Here is a 16,634-nt window from a genome sequence, read left to right as displayed (position 1 = left end):
GCTAGGGGTGGGTCCTTTCCTGCCTAGGTCATGGAGAGCCCTGGATGTCCCCTTTGTGGTAAAAATTGCCAAAGGGCATGTAGACCTTGGGGCCACAGACAGAGATGGAATCTGGCACTTTGGCTGAGGCCAGTGGAAATTGTCACCCATGGTCTATACAACCACTGCACTTAAATGTCACCGTCACTGCCCTCCCTCTAGGAAGTCCCACCTAGGGTTAGCTTGGCCACCAGCCTCCACATGACTCCCATCTGCTGGGCCTCACATCGTCTTCTCTAATCCTGGTCAGTGGCCCCTTAAATGTTCTAGTTTGAAGTGTCCCTACTGAACAAACATTCCTCCCAAACTTGCTTCCATGCTGAACAAGGAGATTACTGCCTTGGGCATCCTCAGTGTCCCACCCTATCATCGCAAAGGGGCGTGGAAAAATATGGTCAGGACCTTGATTTATTGAGAGAAACCCAAACTGGAGAATCACAGCCTTCTTCCCTAAGTCTCCACATCCTTACCAGGAACTCCTGCCAGTTGGCTAAGAACCCAGCGCCCCCTGGAGGCTGGTTATGGAAACTTTCCCCAGACCTATGGGCACCATCACCCAGGGGAAGGCCCTCTCCAGACTGAAGTGAGGAAGTGAACCATCCAGCTCAAGGAGGGCCCATCTTCTGGACACCAGGCTACCCTACTCCACAGGTTCCTCCCTGCAGCTGGAGCTAAGCTGTCCTCCCTGACTCTTCATGACCTGTCTGCATCCCATATGGGAACCTCCCTGGGACTCAGCTCTTCCACCCCAAGGCCCAGAGACTCTGGGCACCTGGTGGGGAGTGGAGGAGCGGCCAGCAAGGCTGGCTCCTGCTCTTCCTGCCCCTCCACACTCACTGGCAGCTGTCTTCACAGCAACAAACACAGGCGGGTGGGCGGGTGGAAGGGTGGGGGACAGGTATGGTAATGTTCTGTGGGTAGCCTTCAGGGCACAGCACAAGGAAGCAGGGGGATGTTTGAGCTCTGTGCAGAGAGGCAGGGAAACTCAGGCCCAATGAGCCCTAGGTCATGCAAATTGAGGATGGAGTCGGCGATAATACGGGCTGTTCGCTTCTGGTACCCACCCGAGGTTACCATTAGGATGGGTATATCGTGGGCTCGGACCAGGCGGAAAACCACTTCATCCCGCTTCACAATGCCCTGCGGGAAGACAGGGAGGGTGAGCACAGACAGGCCTCAATTCCCATGGGGCCAAGAAGCACTACTGCAAGTCTAACCCTGTTCTGAACTGCTGCTGCTTTAGCACATCTCCTCCAGACATAGGCTGCCAAACCTCAGAGCATGGCTTCCCTGCCCTACCAGGGCCAGGACACACAGCTTGGCCAACAGACAAAGACCCAAAATGGCCCCCAGGGTCAAGATTTATCAGATGATGGGCACATGTCCTAGGTGGCCCTACGGTCAGTGTTGTGGTTTGAATATGATGTGTTCCCCATAGGTTCATGTGTCTGAATACTTGGTGCCCAGCTGGTGATGCTGTCTCAGAAGGTTCTAGACCTTTAGTTGGCAGTGCATGCTGGAGAAAGTACAGCACTCTGGGTAGATTTTGACATTTTATAACTGGGCTCCCCACTTCCTGTTCTTTTCTCTCCACTTTCTCTGTGCAGACGAAATGTGTTCTCTCTGCTTCCAGACTGCCTAGCCAGCTTCATGCCTTCCCCGCCATAATTAACCATATTCTCTCAGGAACTGTAAGTTGAAATGAACTCTTTCTCCCCTAAGTTGCCACATTTATCACAGCAACATAAAACAGTCAGAATGTAACCCCAGCTATGGGCAAATCTTCAAGGTGGCCCCCAATGTTAGGACGTACCGCTGGGCTGATAGACAACCCCCCAAGGCGGTCCCCCTCGAGGACGTCTGTGCCTGCATTGTAAACCACCACATCAGGCAGATGCTCCTGGAGGGACCTCCTCACATTCCTCTCCACTTTTTCCAGGTATTCCTCATCTTCTGTGCCCCACTCCAACTCCACCTTCCGCCTGATGGCCTCTGGAAAAGACACCAAGAGCCCAAGTACAAGGCGTGAAAATGTGGCTGAGGACAGAAAAGATGTGGGGTCTTGTTGATGCCCATGGCAGGACTAACTCCATCTCAGTCTGGCTTCTCATTTCACCAAAGCTGAGTGGCAAGGGGGTACCCACGGGAGGACAGTGATTAAAGCTGAGGCACTTCAGCCTTGAGGGGCTACAGAACTACTCTCAGGTCCTACTAACAATGAACACCCCCTACATATTCAAGACCAGGCTCCAAATAGTCCAGAGTCAGCTTAGGCAGAACCAGTGGCTGTTCGTGAAGGTACACCCCAGTCACAGTGTAGACTCCAGAATTTTGAAGGTCCTAGGACATAAGCTGTTTATACAGAAGAGTCTGGAAAAGGAGATGTGTCCTAGGCCTCCTTGGGCCCAGAGGATTGTGGCGAGTCCCAAATGCACTGAACTTTGTATACTGTTGAATTTTGGTTTTGCTTTAGTGTGATTATGATTGTGCCCTGGTGCTTCCCTTTCAGAGTAAAAATTTAAAAGAAGAAAAAAAGTGTTTAACTTACTTTAATTTTATATGAATCCAGTTATCAGACTGCAGATGTTTTAAAAGAAACTTTGGAATTTTAGAGAGACCCAAATTTTGAACAAGCTTTGAAAGGGGTTTTGGATGTTTTAGACACTGGATTTTTTTAAGTGCTTGAATTTTTAAAGACTGGAATATTTAAAAGTTAGAAATTTTTCATTGTGACATTAATGTTAACATGCCATCCTGGGGACAAATGAGAAAGGAAAGGCTGTAGCTGACTAGTGTTTCTGTGTCTAGCTGACAAAGGATCAATTGTGTTGGCTTGTATTTTGCGGGTGATACCACTCCTGGGCAGGTGTCCTGCAGTTTAAGAAAAGAAAGTGAGCAAGCCAGGAGGAGCAAGCCAGTAAACAGCATTCCTCTATGGCCTCTGCTTCAGTTCCTGCCTTGAGTTCTTGCCCTGACGCTCATAATGGACTAAATCTAGAGTGCTGTGTCCCTCAAGCTCCTTTTGGTCATGGTGTTTTATTGCAGTAATATAAATGTACCTAAGGCACAAATCTGAGCTTATTGCTGCTGCCTTTGTTCTCTGTCTTCCTGCCTCTGTCTCTCTTCATTCATGCTCTCCTCTAATGTGACGCCCTTGTGTATATTTCCTGGATGAGTTTCTATGGTTTTGGGGGGTTGAGTGACTCTCTCACATCTCCATGTGCTTGTGGGTCTAGTGGGGGCACCCACTTCATGGGAATACTAGAGATAAATGAGGTGGCATGGCCATGCCCAAGCCTACACTGAGGACAGAGGTGGGGTGAGGCTTACCTTTAGCGAAGCGGTCCCCAGGGTAGATATGGCGGTTGTAAACATCCATGATGTATACACGCCTGTCACCCATGAAGTCTCGCTCATGGCCATTGCCCTGTGGGCAGACGACACTGTCACTGAAGGCAGCTGTTCTCAGGAAAGGGGGGGGGAGGGCTCTATAATCACCATAGGAACTGCCTCCTGTTCTGTGTGTGGGCTAGACCTTGGGGACCTAGTGTTAGACAGCAGAGCTGGACACACTCCAGACATGACCCAGTAGCCTCCTTCAGAACCTGCAGAATGCCCAGCCCCGTCTCTCACCCTCTCTGTGAAACAGGGCAGGATCTGGCCCTGCTACTCTCTTGGTCTGCAGGGGCTATCAACGGACACAGAGAGCAAACTGTAAAGGACTGTATGTGTGACTTCAGTTTACTTGGAGCAGAGTATGAGTCAGAGAGAGCAGTTGGGGATTTTGAGGGTATGAACGGACAGCAGGAGGCAGTGTGACCCCTTGGGTTCAAGGTCAGGAGCAATGAGGAGGATCTGCCACCCTAGCTGGACTGAGCTGCCAACAGGGAGGCTAAGACAGCACCTAAGTCTGCACCTTGAGCAAAGCAGATTAAACTGGCTGAAGCGCACTTAGGGCCATTTCCAGAAGGAGGGTATCCCACAGTGTGGGGCTGTGTGACACAGAGGCTGCCAGGGACATGGGAAGAGGAGTCTCTCACCATGGGAAAGTGCTCCTTCAGGGTGCTCACCTGGTGGGCATCAAGATCAATGATGGTGGCCCTGGAGATGCCTTCCACCCGTTCAAACAGGAACTGCCAGACAGAGGAGAGGTGTGAGGACCAGACAGCCAGAGGGACCCAGCGCCCTCTGGGAATAAGGGGTTGAGGGATCAGGAGGACAGTGGGTAACACATCACTTTCCCAGGAGTGCTGGGGTGCTGGGAGAAGTGTGTGTGTGTGTGTGTGTGTGTGTGTGTGTGTGTGTGTGTGTGTGTGTGTGTGTGTTGGCAGCAAGGTGGGGGCTGGTCAGGGAAGGTTCTGGGGTCAGGGAGTATTTTATCACCTAAAAGCTGAGGGATCATGTCCTGCATTCCCTGGGAAATATGGGGGTTGACAGATGAACCCCATAGTCTTGGAATTTAACTTCCCAGACTTCACCTCATTCTACAGTGATAAATCCTGATGCCTCTTCCTCCTCAAGGAAACCTTCCCCTCTGCTGCTCCAAGTTCTCCTGTGCCCTGTTCTAACCGCCAGGCCTACTGACAGCCCATCTACATGCCTGTGAGAACAGAACCCCATTAGCCTGGCATCCAGCATGAGACTGGGCAGAGTGCATGTGGTGGGGGCAGGTAGGGGTCCTCAGGGTCTTCCACTTGGACACGCTCCCTTCACTCAGTTTCCTCACTTGTAAGCTCGCGGGTTGTGGGGCAGGTGTCCTGGTTAGAATATGAAATCAACGGCAGCTGTGTTGTCTCCTCGCTCCCTTCCCCCTTCTCCTCTTCCCCCTCGTCCTGCAGCCATGCCCTTCTTCCTGTCCAGGCTTGAAACCTGCCTGTCCCTCTACCCACCACCTACTACCAGCAGAGATTTCCAGGACTCCCTCCTGTCACAGTCAGGCCTTCTAGTGGAAGGAATGTGCCAGATCCAGTTTGAGTCCTGGCCAGGTTGAGCAGCTAAGAAAGCCCTTCTCCACTGTGAGGAAGCCCCTTGTCACCGGGAGCCTAGTCCCTTCCCTGGAGTGTGTGGGAAGCTATGGAAAGCTATGGCAAAGGGCTTTAGAAGGTACTGAAGGTTCCCACACACCTTGATAGCTAGAGTAATGTCTGCATAGGCACAGAAGCCTCCGCCACGGTCACTGGAGCAGTGGTGGAAGCCGCCACCTGCAGAAAGGCAGATGGTAGTAATGGTCAGAGCCAGGTCCAGATGCCCTCTAATCCCTACCATGCCCTCATCCCCTTCCTGTTGGGATTCCAGGTTGGCCAAGTGAACAGCACACCTGGGCATGTTGTCACTCCAGACCATGAGGTAGCTCCATGCCAAAACCACCTCACTCCACAGAAAGGGCCCTCCCAGGGAGACCCAGACATGTCAGTCTGCTGGGCTGCTCGTGGGCTCCCACAGCGGGAAGGGGCAGCACCAGCAAGCTTGCCTTGGACCCAGGTTCTCCTAGTAGTGGACAGAGATGACTGGAAAGGATACCTTCTGTTGGCCACAGCTATCCATGCCACTCCCAACCCTAACATAGTCTGGGAGTGATTTTTTATTTGGACCAGAGAGATGCTATTGCCAGTCTTCTGCTAGAATGGCTAGTAAGCTGCTACTGCCCCTGTGTCCCTGGAGAACCTTCTGGAATGGAGATCTAGAACTAGCTCCACCCCCATCAGTGTGAGGTTAGGGTGATCCAGATCAAGGACTTTCCTCTTCTATCAGGGGCTCCTAATAGGTCTCTCTAGAGAGCTTGATGAAACCTCTGTATAGTCCAGAAGAGAGCTCAATCTTCACCAGTATCTAGCAAATGGCAGTACCATCAGTGAATGCCAGGCTTGATCAGGACCCAGATGCCCAACTTTAACCAGACCCTAGTTTCTATTGTAGAAGTATTCCTCCATGAACTGGGAACCATGTTACAGATACACAGGGCATGAATCACCCATGTTTGTGCAATTGGGTATCCTAAAACCATGGCTATGCCAGGTTTAATGCTAGGTATAATTCAAGCAAGAAAAACCATGGCCCCCAGACATGCAGAATTCACAAAAAGAGCTCAGGGGTCTTCTATAGATCTTGCATAAGCCAGTACCTTGTCACTATGTTTAATTCCTCACAAGACAATGATTCAATAGTAAAGGAAAGGCTGCTGGGGAACAGGTTCTTCAATTGTCAAGGAATATGAAGACAGATGTACAAGGGCCACACAGAGCCCAGGAAGCTGGGGAGCACTAGCCCTCAGAACCCTTGAGGAGGCACTGAGCCTGGGCCCATCCACTTATCACATGACTAAGCCCTATCCTTCTAGGCCTAGACCCTAGAAGGATGGAGTCTTTTAGGACAGCAAAATGGAGGGAGCTAATTCCACACAGACATGCTCAGGGAATAGCCCAGGGACCTTCCTAAGGGGTGATACAGGCTCTCTGGGTGGGAGAGGATCCCCTGTCACTGGAAATATACAAATGTTGGGCAGGGGCATTCTCAGGACAAATGCCCCACAGCACATGGAAACTGGTGGGTGCTTCAGAGGAATAAAAGTGCTGAATGCTCACTTCTAGGCTACTGAAGTGGCACTGGGGATTTTCCTGTCCCCACACCCTTCCCAGCTCCACCAGGCTAACCAGACATTCTGAAGCCCCAGGACTCACCAACATTGATGGCCCAGCCTCGTTCCACAGCCAGCTTCCCCGCCTTTGGAGACAAGTAGAGCATATGAGTTGAGGCCTCATTCAGGGGCAAGCATGCACTCACCCCATCAATATAAACTCTGGGGCAGGAGTAGGTCACAGGTAGAATCAGGCAACACTCTCCCCATCCCTTAACAGCAGCAAATTTTGTCAGGCCAACAGGGGGAAAGAACCAGACCTCCAGTGTGGAAGAGTTTAGGGTGGCCCTCCTGATTTTACAGGGAAAACACCAGAAATTCAAGTGAAGTGATCTGAGGCTTTCAAATGGAAAAAAGACTGTCTGCTTGTGGAAATATCATAGGCTGGTGGTCAAAATCCTGCAGGCATTCAGGGTGAGTGGCAATACAAAATTTGGCAGTGTCAGAGGGCAATGACCATGGCTAGGATAGCCCTCCAGCCTGTGAACATACTTTTGTTGGGTTACAAACACAGTGACTCAAATTGTTATTAGGTGGGGCAGGACTCTACAGGGCAAAGTGGGGTGGGGGCTGGGAGCTGCACACCCCACCCAGCCTACCATGATGGTGCCTCCGGTCTGGGTCCGCAGGGGCCTCAGCACCTTCCTTTGCACAAGGAAGTTGGGGAGAAAGATGACTGGGGGTATCTCAGTGATGGTAGCCACCACGAACGACCACTGTGGAAAGAGACATGGAAGTCAAACTTGGTGCCAGGTCTGGGCACATGGTGGCTCCCTGCTCTGCATACTGTCTTTGTTGGGGAATGACAGCTGTGAGCCACCTTGCACTCCCAGGTTTGAGCTTGGGCACAGTCAAGTTGATGTTGGTGTTCTGAGGCTCTCTTATGCCCTCTTGTGCCATAAAAAGGACTGCAGGTTGCTCTGAGGTTAAACCTGCATGTGGTTTCTCATCTCCCCACTGCCCAGCAAGTACCAGCTAAGCCTTGACTCTGGTGCCACATGCCAGTCAGCACTTTTTAAGTACTTAGGGCCTGTGAGACAGCCAGGTGGGCTTGGGGTCTTGTCTTGTGCTGGGATACTTGTAGCCATGGCTAACAAGCCAGCAGGTGCAATGATCCATCTTCATAGGAAAGAGAGGGCCTTGTGGAGAAGGCAACATCTACGAGAGTCCCCAGATGCAGGGATTAGGCCAAAGAGGCAATTTAGGGCAAACAATTGAGTCCAGAAATGGCAGAAGCTGGGCATAGCAGGGCAGGGTAAATACGTTTCTCCAGTTGTTCAGGACCTGGGCTGCTAACACAGACTCACAGCATACTGTCAGAGACACAAACAAAAACCAGAACTAAAAACTAAACTCACAGGGAGCCCCTGAGGTCCACACCCAGCTAATGGGAGCTACTTTGTTACTTTTCCTGCACAGGCGTTACACTCCCAAGCAGGTGACTCCAATCCTTTCTGCCTGGCATTGGAGAAGCCCGATTTGGTGTGTCTAACACTCTCTGCTGCTCTTGTTCTTTTACTCTTGTTGGAGACTTGATCTTTCTACTTATTCCTGAATGTCCAGGTACTATGTAGATCAGGCTGACCTCCAACTCAAAGACATCTACCTGCCTTTGCCTCCTGAATGCTTCAATTAAAGGCTTCTTGTTGTTGCTAGTATTACTATTTTATAGACAGTTGTTACTTGCTTTCCCCAGGGGACTGCTTCTTGGCCAAGATCTACTGGGACTCCAGGCCCATGAGTAAATGGAGTCATATTTACATGGAACCCTGGCACATCCTCATGTATAAATCATGCCTAGATTATGTATGACACAGACTCTGTTACCACTCTGAGAGAAGTTTAAGCCACAGTTTAGGGAGTAACACAAGAAACTTGTAAGTTAATATGTATGCAATATTCTTTTTGGAATACTCTCCTGTGGATGGTTGAACCTGAGGACAAAGGACCCAAATATATGGACTCTTGCCTGTAATTATGAGTCAGTTTTGAGCTACAGGTAGTGTGGTAGTGCATGGCCACCATTGCAGGTTGGGATGTGGAGGCAGAATAATGAGTCCAAAGCCAAACCCTGGCTACACAAGACCCTGTCTCAAACAAAAAAAAAAAACAAAAAAAAAAAAAAACAAAAATATAAACGTTTAGTTAGAATATCATGCCTCAGTTACTTCAGGCATATTTCAAATGCTTCCAGCCAGTGTGGCCAGTGATTGGATGGAGCAGTTTAGGATGTGCTCATCACAACAGCTTTATCAGGCAGCACTGCTGGTGGTGGGAGGATGGGGGGTGGAGGTGGACCAAACTGTGGGTGCAGGGATGGGCAGCCTGTGGCTCTGGAAGACAAAGGAGAAGGGCTTGGTGGTGGGCTCTGGGCCTGGGAGATGGTAGTTACAGTGAAGCGATGAGTGCACAGAGAGCCTAACAGACACTGACACAGGGCAGGGTGAGCAGCAGAAGATGGAGCAACTGAGAAGGGCACTGGTGTGGACGGGACAGCACAGGACAGATGCAATTACCTGTGCCGTGCAGCAGGTTAATCAGGGGACGGCCCAGATTTTTAGGCAGAACCTACCCAGAATGCCTGTGACAAACTTGGTCAGGGCAAGGGGCTTAGGGATGGTTGGGCTGGATGCAGGGCCAGGACAGGCTTCTGAAGCCACTCTAGGCTCTACCTCAGTTGTATGGTTTAAGGTATAGCCCTCTCCCTCTGTGCCTGCCTCCTTATCTGCAAAGCAGGGCCTGCCTGGAATGAGGGTGTAACCATGAACCCTGCTGCAAAGGCCTGTCCTCACCTCTATACAGCACTGTCCTAGCTGACCAAAGGCTATACTAGAGCTGCACACCACCACCACCACGTGTGTCACTATCCAAGGCTACACCTGTGTCTATCCCCTTCAGAGGGGTACTAGTACTATGATACATTGTTTATGATTTAATAAAACTGGTCTTGGGATCAGAATGCAAAGCTAGCCACACTAGCTAGCCACAAAGGCCAGGCAGTGGTGGTATACCCCTTTAATCCCAGGACTCAGGAAATGGGCAGATGAATCTCTGTGAGTCCAAGACCACCCTGGGCTATACAAGAATGAATCAGTCTAAAAGAGTAACAGAGCTCACACCTTTAGTCCCAGCACTAGAAAGGTTTACAAGGAAGAAGCAAAGGTCTCATGGGAGATTCAGTTTCTCATGGAAGATTCAGACAGGATCTCCATTTCAGCCTTGATAGAATTAAGAGCTACTGGATGGCTGATTTTTTTCTTCATCTTGAACCCCAGTATCTGTCTCTGGATTTTTATTATTCATGTTACATACTGGTGCCCTAAACTAAAACTGCCAGGCCTGGGGGCCGAAGCCTGTACATCCTGCTGCTCAGGGTTGAGCCCAAAGATCATGAGCTCAGACCAACCTTGTCTCAAAATTAAAAGGCTTACTATTATTATTTTTTAAGGGGAGATTGAAGATGTAGCTTAGTAATTAAATGCTTACCCAGGTTTGCTCTTCAGTATGGAGAAAAGAACATTAAATAACTACAAAGAGAGAGAAAAAACAAAAACAAAACAAAAAAAACAAACAAACAAACAAAAAAACTAAACTCACAGGGACCCCTGGGCTCTTTTACTTTTTTTCCCCCCACTGCCAGCCAGGCCAATCTGATGCTTTGTGCTAGGGTTGTAGACTCCTGATTTAATGTCATCTTGAGCTCAATCTGCTGCTTTATCTACTTATTTTACTTTTGCTTGCTATAAACTCATTCACTCAAAACTCATATGGCTATGCTAGTTTTTTTCTTGGTACAGAAGTGGGGTATACCCCAAATAACTGAGACTGGGTATTCAAACAAATATGCATGGGCATATTCATAGCAACACTACTGACAATTGCCAAAATGGGGAAATAACTCACTTGCATAAGCTAATGATGGGCAAACAAGATGCGATACACCATGTGGTAGAGTATTATGTATCCAGGAAGAGAAATGTGTAGGGTGTGGTGCATGGCTTGGTGACAAAGCACTTGCCTTGCATAACTGAACTGAATCCCAGTCACTGGGGAGGAGAATACATGACACCTGCTCACTATGATGTGCAGTGAGGCAAGCCAGACACCAAAGCTCACACACTGATTCCATATGTACAAAGCCAGGTACAAAGTATGCAAGAGATGGGCGGTGACAGGGCAGAGGGCAGGGAGTACCAGGGAGAAAGCACTCTGTAGGGTTAGGGTGTCCTTTCAGGATGACAGGGACAGGAGTAGATCATGACATCACATGGTGGATGATGGAAATGCTGCTTTAGGATGGTGGGTTGTATCATATGGAACTAACCACATTTTTATTTCTTTTAAGAAAAGGAGAGATGGGGGAAATTGACAAAGTCAAAGACCCAGGTTCCCATCCCCGTAGCCTCTCCCATCTTCTGCCCTCCAGATGCCCTAAGGTCAGTCTCCCTCCATCCTTCCCTCCCTGTCTCCCTCCCTCCCTCCCTCCCACAGTGCCTTTGCACTTATGACTCCTGCTTAGACTGCCCTTCCCTCACTCTGGGCTCCAATGGCCTCAGTCCTCCATACCCCACCTTGCTGTTCCCCTTTCCATGAACGCTTGGCAACAATCAGTGGGTTATGTTCTTCTCCACTCTCCATTGGAGAGGAACTTGGTCTTGGGTTCCATCCCTTCCCTGCAGGGCCCAGCACAGTATGCATGCTGATTATGAACTTGCTGATGGTGTTCAGGGACAGACATCAGGATCTTCCCAGCTCTGACCTGCTCCCAGGAGCAGTGCTGATGCTGACAAGATGCCTCCCTTAATGGGCCCAGCCCTAGGCTGTACACACAGTTGGTGCTCCTGCATCAATGTTATCTTTCTTTTTTTGGTGCCCTGCATGGGAGGTTACAGCAGTGCAGAATCAGGGATGAAGCCCACAGCAGATGTATGGACAGAGTAGATGAGGCAGGCAAGAGGGTGCATGGTACACAGCACCCACAGCAGACCCAGTAACAACTCTGGGAACCCTGAAAGGACCTGCCAGACACTGCTTGGGATGTCCATAGCAGAGGAAACGGACAGACAGTGTTAACATGGGGTAAGAGAGCTGTGGCATCAGATAATGGGCCTCACCTGAGAGTCAGCAGCACCTCACTCATCACTCCCCCACTGCAAACCTGTTCATAGTACGTAGGTTAAAATCCATGCTTCCTCCTCAGGTAACCAGACCCAGTGTAGCTTGGTGCTGGCTGGCCAAGCCACATAAGACCTGGTGAATTATAAAGGCTATGTTTTTCCCTTTGCTCTGGCTACCAGGGAGCTCTGAGCCAAATGTTACTTCATCATCACGTTGATGAACCTCTATGTTATGTTGAGTCCCCCTGCTCCAGTCTTATTGTCTATTTGAGACTCACAGACCACACTGCTTCCAGATTTTGGGGACCATGATGAGACAGTCTGCGTTGTAAGTTTCCCTGAAGGTTTTATAATGGGTGGGATCTTGGTAACTATCCCTACAGTCCCAGCCTGATCCCAGCCCCACTCCTGGTCTCTTCCTATCCAAACTCAGAGCATCTACTCCTGCCCTCCCTTCCCCCTCTTCACTCCTGGCCAGGCTCCTGGGCTGTGGACTATCACGCGTCTGAGCCCCAGGAAACCAGGGCAGCCACGCACTGGGCTTCCAGCCAATGCCTCCCACTTCTCTCCTGGGAGCCAGGTGCAGCCTCTTCCTGGCAATCTTTCATGAGGTCACACTGCCATGGCCCATCTAGAATTCTCACAGGTTAGGCCATGGTTGGAAAGGAAATGGACCAGCAACTGGGGTCCTGGTCCTGAATAGATGCCTGCAAGGGTCCTCCCCACACTTAACCAGCTCCCCCCACCCCTCACCAGTAATGACCTTGAGCAGGCATAGCCTACTTCTGAGCCAAGGTCTTTCTAGACAGAATGAAGGGGCCTGTTGACTTCTGCCCTCTGTAGAGTACTGAGTTCATGACTCTGACAGGAAGCTTGGGGGCCAGGGCTCTCACACTCTGAGGCAAAGAATCAATAGCACCCCGATTCAGCTCCAGCCAGGGCAGGCTGGTAGCCACAGATTCTGACACTGGCTCTCACGCCAACCTGCCACATAAAAGATGTACTAAAGATCCCGGCTCCCAACAGGAGCTTTCAGTGGCCTCCTGTGCAAAAAAGCCACCAGCAGGCAGTAGTAGTCCAGTGTGGCCTGCAGTCAGGATTTTAAAATCTTCAGTTAGCACTTTCAGAATCAGGGCTGGGGGATGGAGGTATGGCTCAGTGATAGGGTGCTTGAATGACATGCATGAGGCCCTCAGTTCAATCCCAACAATCATAAAAAAATAAATAAATAAAATAAAGATCACCCCTCCCCAAAAGCCCAAAGCAAAAAATTAGAAAAAAGAAAGAAATCTGAGAATATCATTTAATAATCAGCATCTGGCTTCTCTTCGAAAAGCGGGCACTGTAGTCATGCGGGTCCAACCATGTGGCAACCAACCACATGGCCCATGTGGGAGGGAAAAGGTCTTCTGCAATTCACCCCAGACACCTCCGCCTGCCCCCACCCGGGTCTTTATGTTCCCTGCTGGACCCTGGGGGAGTTTCAGACCCATTTTTAGCCCAAGACTTTGCATTTACAAGAAGTCCTTAGTATAGCATCTTGGTCCACTCTAAAAACAGGTCAGAGTAAAGTGGCCTTCGTGGCCAGGACCAGGGCTGGCATCCCTGTCCACTAAAGTGATCCCAGAAGTGGCCTCTGAGTCTGTCAAGAACACAGGCTAAAAGTCATTAATATGCCCAAAGCCTCCAAGGATCCTGTCTGCAAACCCCTGCTTTCACATACCCTGAAGATGGGGGTCTAACCACCCACAGCGATACTCTTATAGCCCCTCCTTATCTTAATAGCCAGAGATATCCATGTCTCACTGGGCTAGGGACAGGAGTAGGTTCCTTTAAGGCTGAGCTTCCCCTCCTCCAGCCACTGTATCTGGTCACAGCCCACAGATCCCTGTACTGTACCTTCAGCTCATTGAGATAGCGTCTCGTATGCACCACCAGCAGGTCTTCCTCCGAGGCCTCCCGCGCCTCCACCAGCATGCCATCTGACAGCAGCTTCTCTTCTGGAACCACAGAACAAGCCCCTGCTTCCTTTCCGCTGACTCCCAGGCCAGGCACAGCACCCTCCCACCCCCCACCCCACCCAGGCTGCAAGCTGGCCTCTGGCAGCCCCTCGGCACACAGTGAACTCCTGGGTGTTCTGAGAACGGCTGTCTCCCTAGACTGGTGTGGCCAGTGGCTAGGCCCTCTGCCTCTGGATGTTGAGCTTGGGAATACATCAGTTTCCATGTTTTCTGTGCGGCTGACAGTCACCAGGTGATCTCAGGTACAACTGAATAACCTCCAGAAGCAGGCAGCACAAGCAACAGGACTGTTCTCAAGGTAGAAAACATTCTTCTTCAACTCTCCCTCAACAGGTGGCTTAGCACATCGAGGCCTATCCTCAGCCTCTTGCCGCTTGCTCATCCCCGCTTGCTAACCAAAGGACAGCAGTGGCTTACAGGCAGCACAAGCCAGAGTCAAACAACTGCTGTTTTCAGAGCACTGCCTTCATGATGGACCCTTCTGTTTATGGCAAATGAAACTGCCTTTTCCTATATTGATGACATGGGTTTCTTTTTAAAACAAATTTAAGTTTAAAAAAAAATTCCAAGGCTCAAGCATTTAAAAATATGTAATAAATATAGGAGTCAGTGGTACAGTGGACATCAGGGTGTCTGAGTGGCTTGCAGATGTCTGGTGTTTGTTTTCTATATGTGGTTACCAAAGATTTGCTTCACTTTGCAAAAGGAACTGAGGCTAAGAGAGGGCACTGGGCCAGGGTACTGTGAGACTGGGCCATGGTGCTCTGGATTCTAGAGAAATCAGAATTCAGGGTCTATGTTCAATGAGTCATGCTCAGAAACCAATCAGTCCCATCCACTTCTAACACAAATCCAGGCAGGCGCTACCTCTCATAGCATCTCGTGGCCTGTGACACCTCCAGACTCAGCCTCCCTTCCTGCCAGGGCCTGTCTCCCAACCCTCCTCATCCTCAGAGGAACAGCAGTAAAGGGACTGGCTGCTTGCTCCCAGCTGATGGAGATGTGGCACCCTTCTGTTGAGCCACTGGGAAAGGCAGGAGCCCAGGGGACAGAGAAAGAACCAATAGAAAACCATTTGTGCAGGCAACAGATGGGCAAAGCTATCGTCACAGCTCATACCAACACCACACATCACTTGCATGCTTTTTCTACTCCATGTTTTTCTTTGGATGTTTAGGCTGGTACCTGCAGTGGAGGGAAAAGCTGTGCCATTTGTCACAGATAGAAGGTCACCAAAGGAACAAAACAAACCCAACAGAAACAGCTGTGTTATTAATGTCTAATTTGGTACTATTTTCTACATGATGCAGAGCTGGAGGCCTGCTCTAGATTTTTAGGAGGGGAAGTGGGGACTAGTTCTAACTGGAGGGAATATGAGACATAGCCCACTGTGCTTAACAGCCTGCCTGGAAAGACCCTTTAACAGCAGGGCAGATGGCAGTCTAAGGCTGAATTTGGATAAGGATGGGATGGATGCAGAGATGGAGAAGGCAGATGCAGGTCTGAGGGGGTGGTAAGGATAGAGAGGGGGCAGATGCAAGTCTAAGGGTGGGGGGTGCTTTCTTACCTTTCAGGAAGTTGATCACCTTGCCCCATTTTCCAGCATCAAAGGGGTGCAGCTTCTCCAGGCCCATGAAGGTGATGTTGTAACGTGGTGAGTACACGATGGGCCAGCGTTTCTCTGGTACATGCTGGTACAGCTGTGTTGCGTGCGGCCTTAGATGTGCAGAGAGACAGACTCAGATTTGGAGGGCAGCCTCCCTGTGGAAAGCAGTTTTCCCCTCCCCATTCACACCAGGAGATCGCTTAACACCAACAAAAATGACAACAGCTCCTTCCTGAGCCCTGGCTGGCTTTGCCTAAACCCGCTTCCAATACAGTCCTCACAGCAGCTCTGGGGACCAGGTGTGCCCAAGGTCACATGCCAATGCCAGGTGTATTCAGTAGTGCTGGCGCCAAGGCCCAAGGCCTGCACGGGGAAAGGTGGGGTGAAGGGGGCGGAATGTGGCTGTCTCGCGAGTCAGCTCACACTTCTGCGAAACTGGGAACAAAATGCGCTGCGGGGGAGAGGGGCGTAGACCGTGACTGCCAGAGACTGTGCCCTCGTCGCAGACCTGCAGCCCACCGCGGTGCCCTGGGGAGCGGAGACCCACCGTTCGCCCTCCCGGTCACCCAGACCACCCCACCTGTCCTGCCGCGCCCACGGGGACCCTCAACACCTAGGCTTGGCCCCATGCACGACCCCGCACACTCACATCCCGCAGCCAGCCCTGCCTGTTCTGGCCGCCACTCCGCACCGGGAGGGGTGGGAGGGGGTACAAGGGGCGGGGCCGGCGTAGAACCCTCCTCCGTGGCGCGGGGAACTGGGGGTGGAGCTCTGGCCTGAAGCTGCGTCACAGACAACCGGACGGCGCCGGCCAAGGAGAGGCATCCAATGGAGTCCCGCCTGGGGGGTGTGGTCATGCGCAGCTCCGCCCGCATTCCCAGGGTAGAAATAAGCACACTTGCTTATGTGGTGTGATCTTGGGCTTCTCTGCGCCATTCGCGCCTCTGGCCTTGGTGTGGAAGTGGTGGATCTGTTCTGGGCCCAGCATTTCCGATGTACATTCCCTCCTGGGCTGCAGCCCTCCATTCCTGTACCATCTGTGGCTTCTTCATCTTGGTATAAGCACCTTCCACTTGTCATTCTTTGAATCTCAGTTTTCCTATCTGTAGAACAGGCCTGGTGGTCCAGTCTTTAGGGTACCAGTCTTGTATATTTGAACATTTCTCCTGTCTCTATTCCCCCTATATCCTGACCCTAGTAACTGACCAGCAGCTGGG

At 50.8% G+C, this 16,634-nt stretch overlaps 1 protein-coding gene across 2 annotated transcripts; it reads right to left on the bottom strand.

The window, feature by feature from the left end:
* Nucleotides 1–429: 429 nt before the first annotated feature.
* Nucleotides 430–16,257, bottom strand: Hdac11 (histone deacetylase 11). Of its 2 annotated transcripts, none has more exons than XM_051203341.1 (10): nt 16,067–16,257; nt 15,379–15,527; nt 13,690–13,790; nt 7,273–7,389; nt 6,717–6,759; nt 5,164–5,240; nt 4,110–4,172; nt 3,370–3,466; nt 1,853–2,031; nt 430–1,179 (listed from the first exon to the last, which is right to left on the bottom strand). In XM_051203341.1, the coding sequence occupies exons 1-10, from the start codon at nt 16,240–16,242 to the stop codon at nt 964–966; spliced, it is 1,218 nt and encodes a 405-aa protein (XP_051059298.1). In that variant the 5' UTR covers nt 16,243–16,257; the 3' UTR covers nt 430–963. The 2 variants fall into 2 exon arrangements, with proteins under 2 accessions (XP_051059298.1, XP_051059299.1); XM_051203342.1 differs by lacking the exon at nt 16,067–16,257 and adding an exon at nt 15,998–16,016.
* Nucleotides 16,258–16,634: the final 377 nt, after the last annotated feature.

The sequence above is a fragment of the Phodopus roborovskii genome, unplaced genomic scaffold, assembly GCF_943737965.1.
Source record: "Phodopus roborovskii unplaced genomic scaffold, PHOROB, whole genome shotgun sequence".
In the NCBI taxonomy this organism is placed as follows: domain Eukaryota; kingdom Metazoa; phylum Chordata; class Mammalia; order Rodentia; family Cricetidae; genus Phodopus; species Phodopus roborovskii.
Note: the sequence above shows the minus strand (reverse complement) of the source record. Positions and strands in the feature narration are given on the sequence as shown.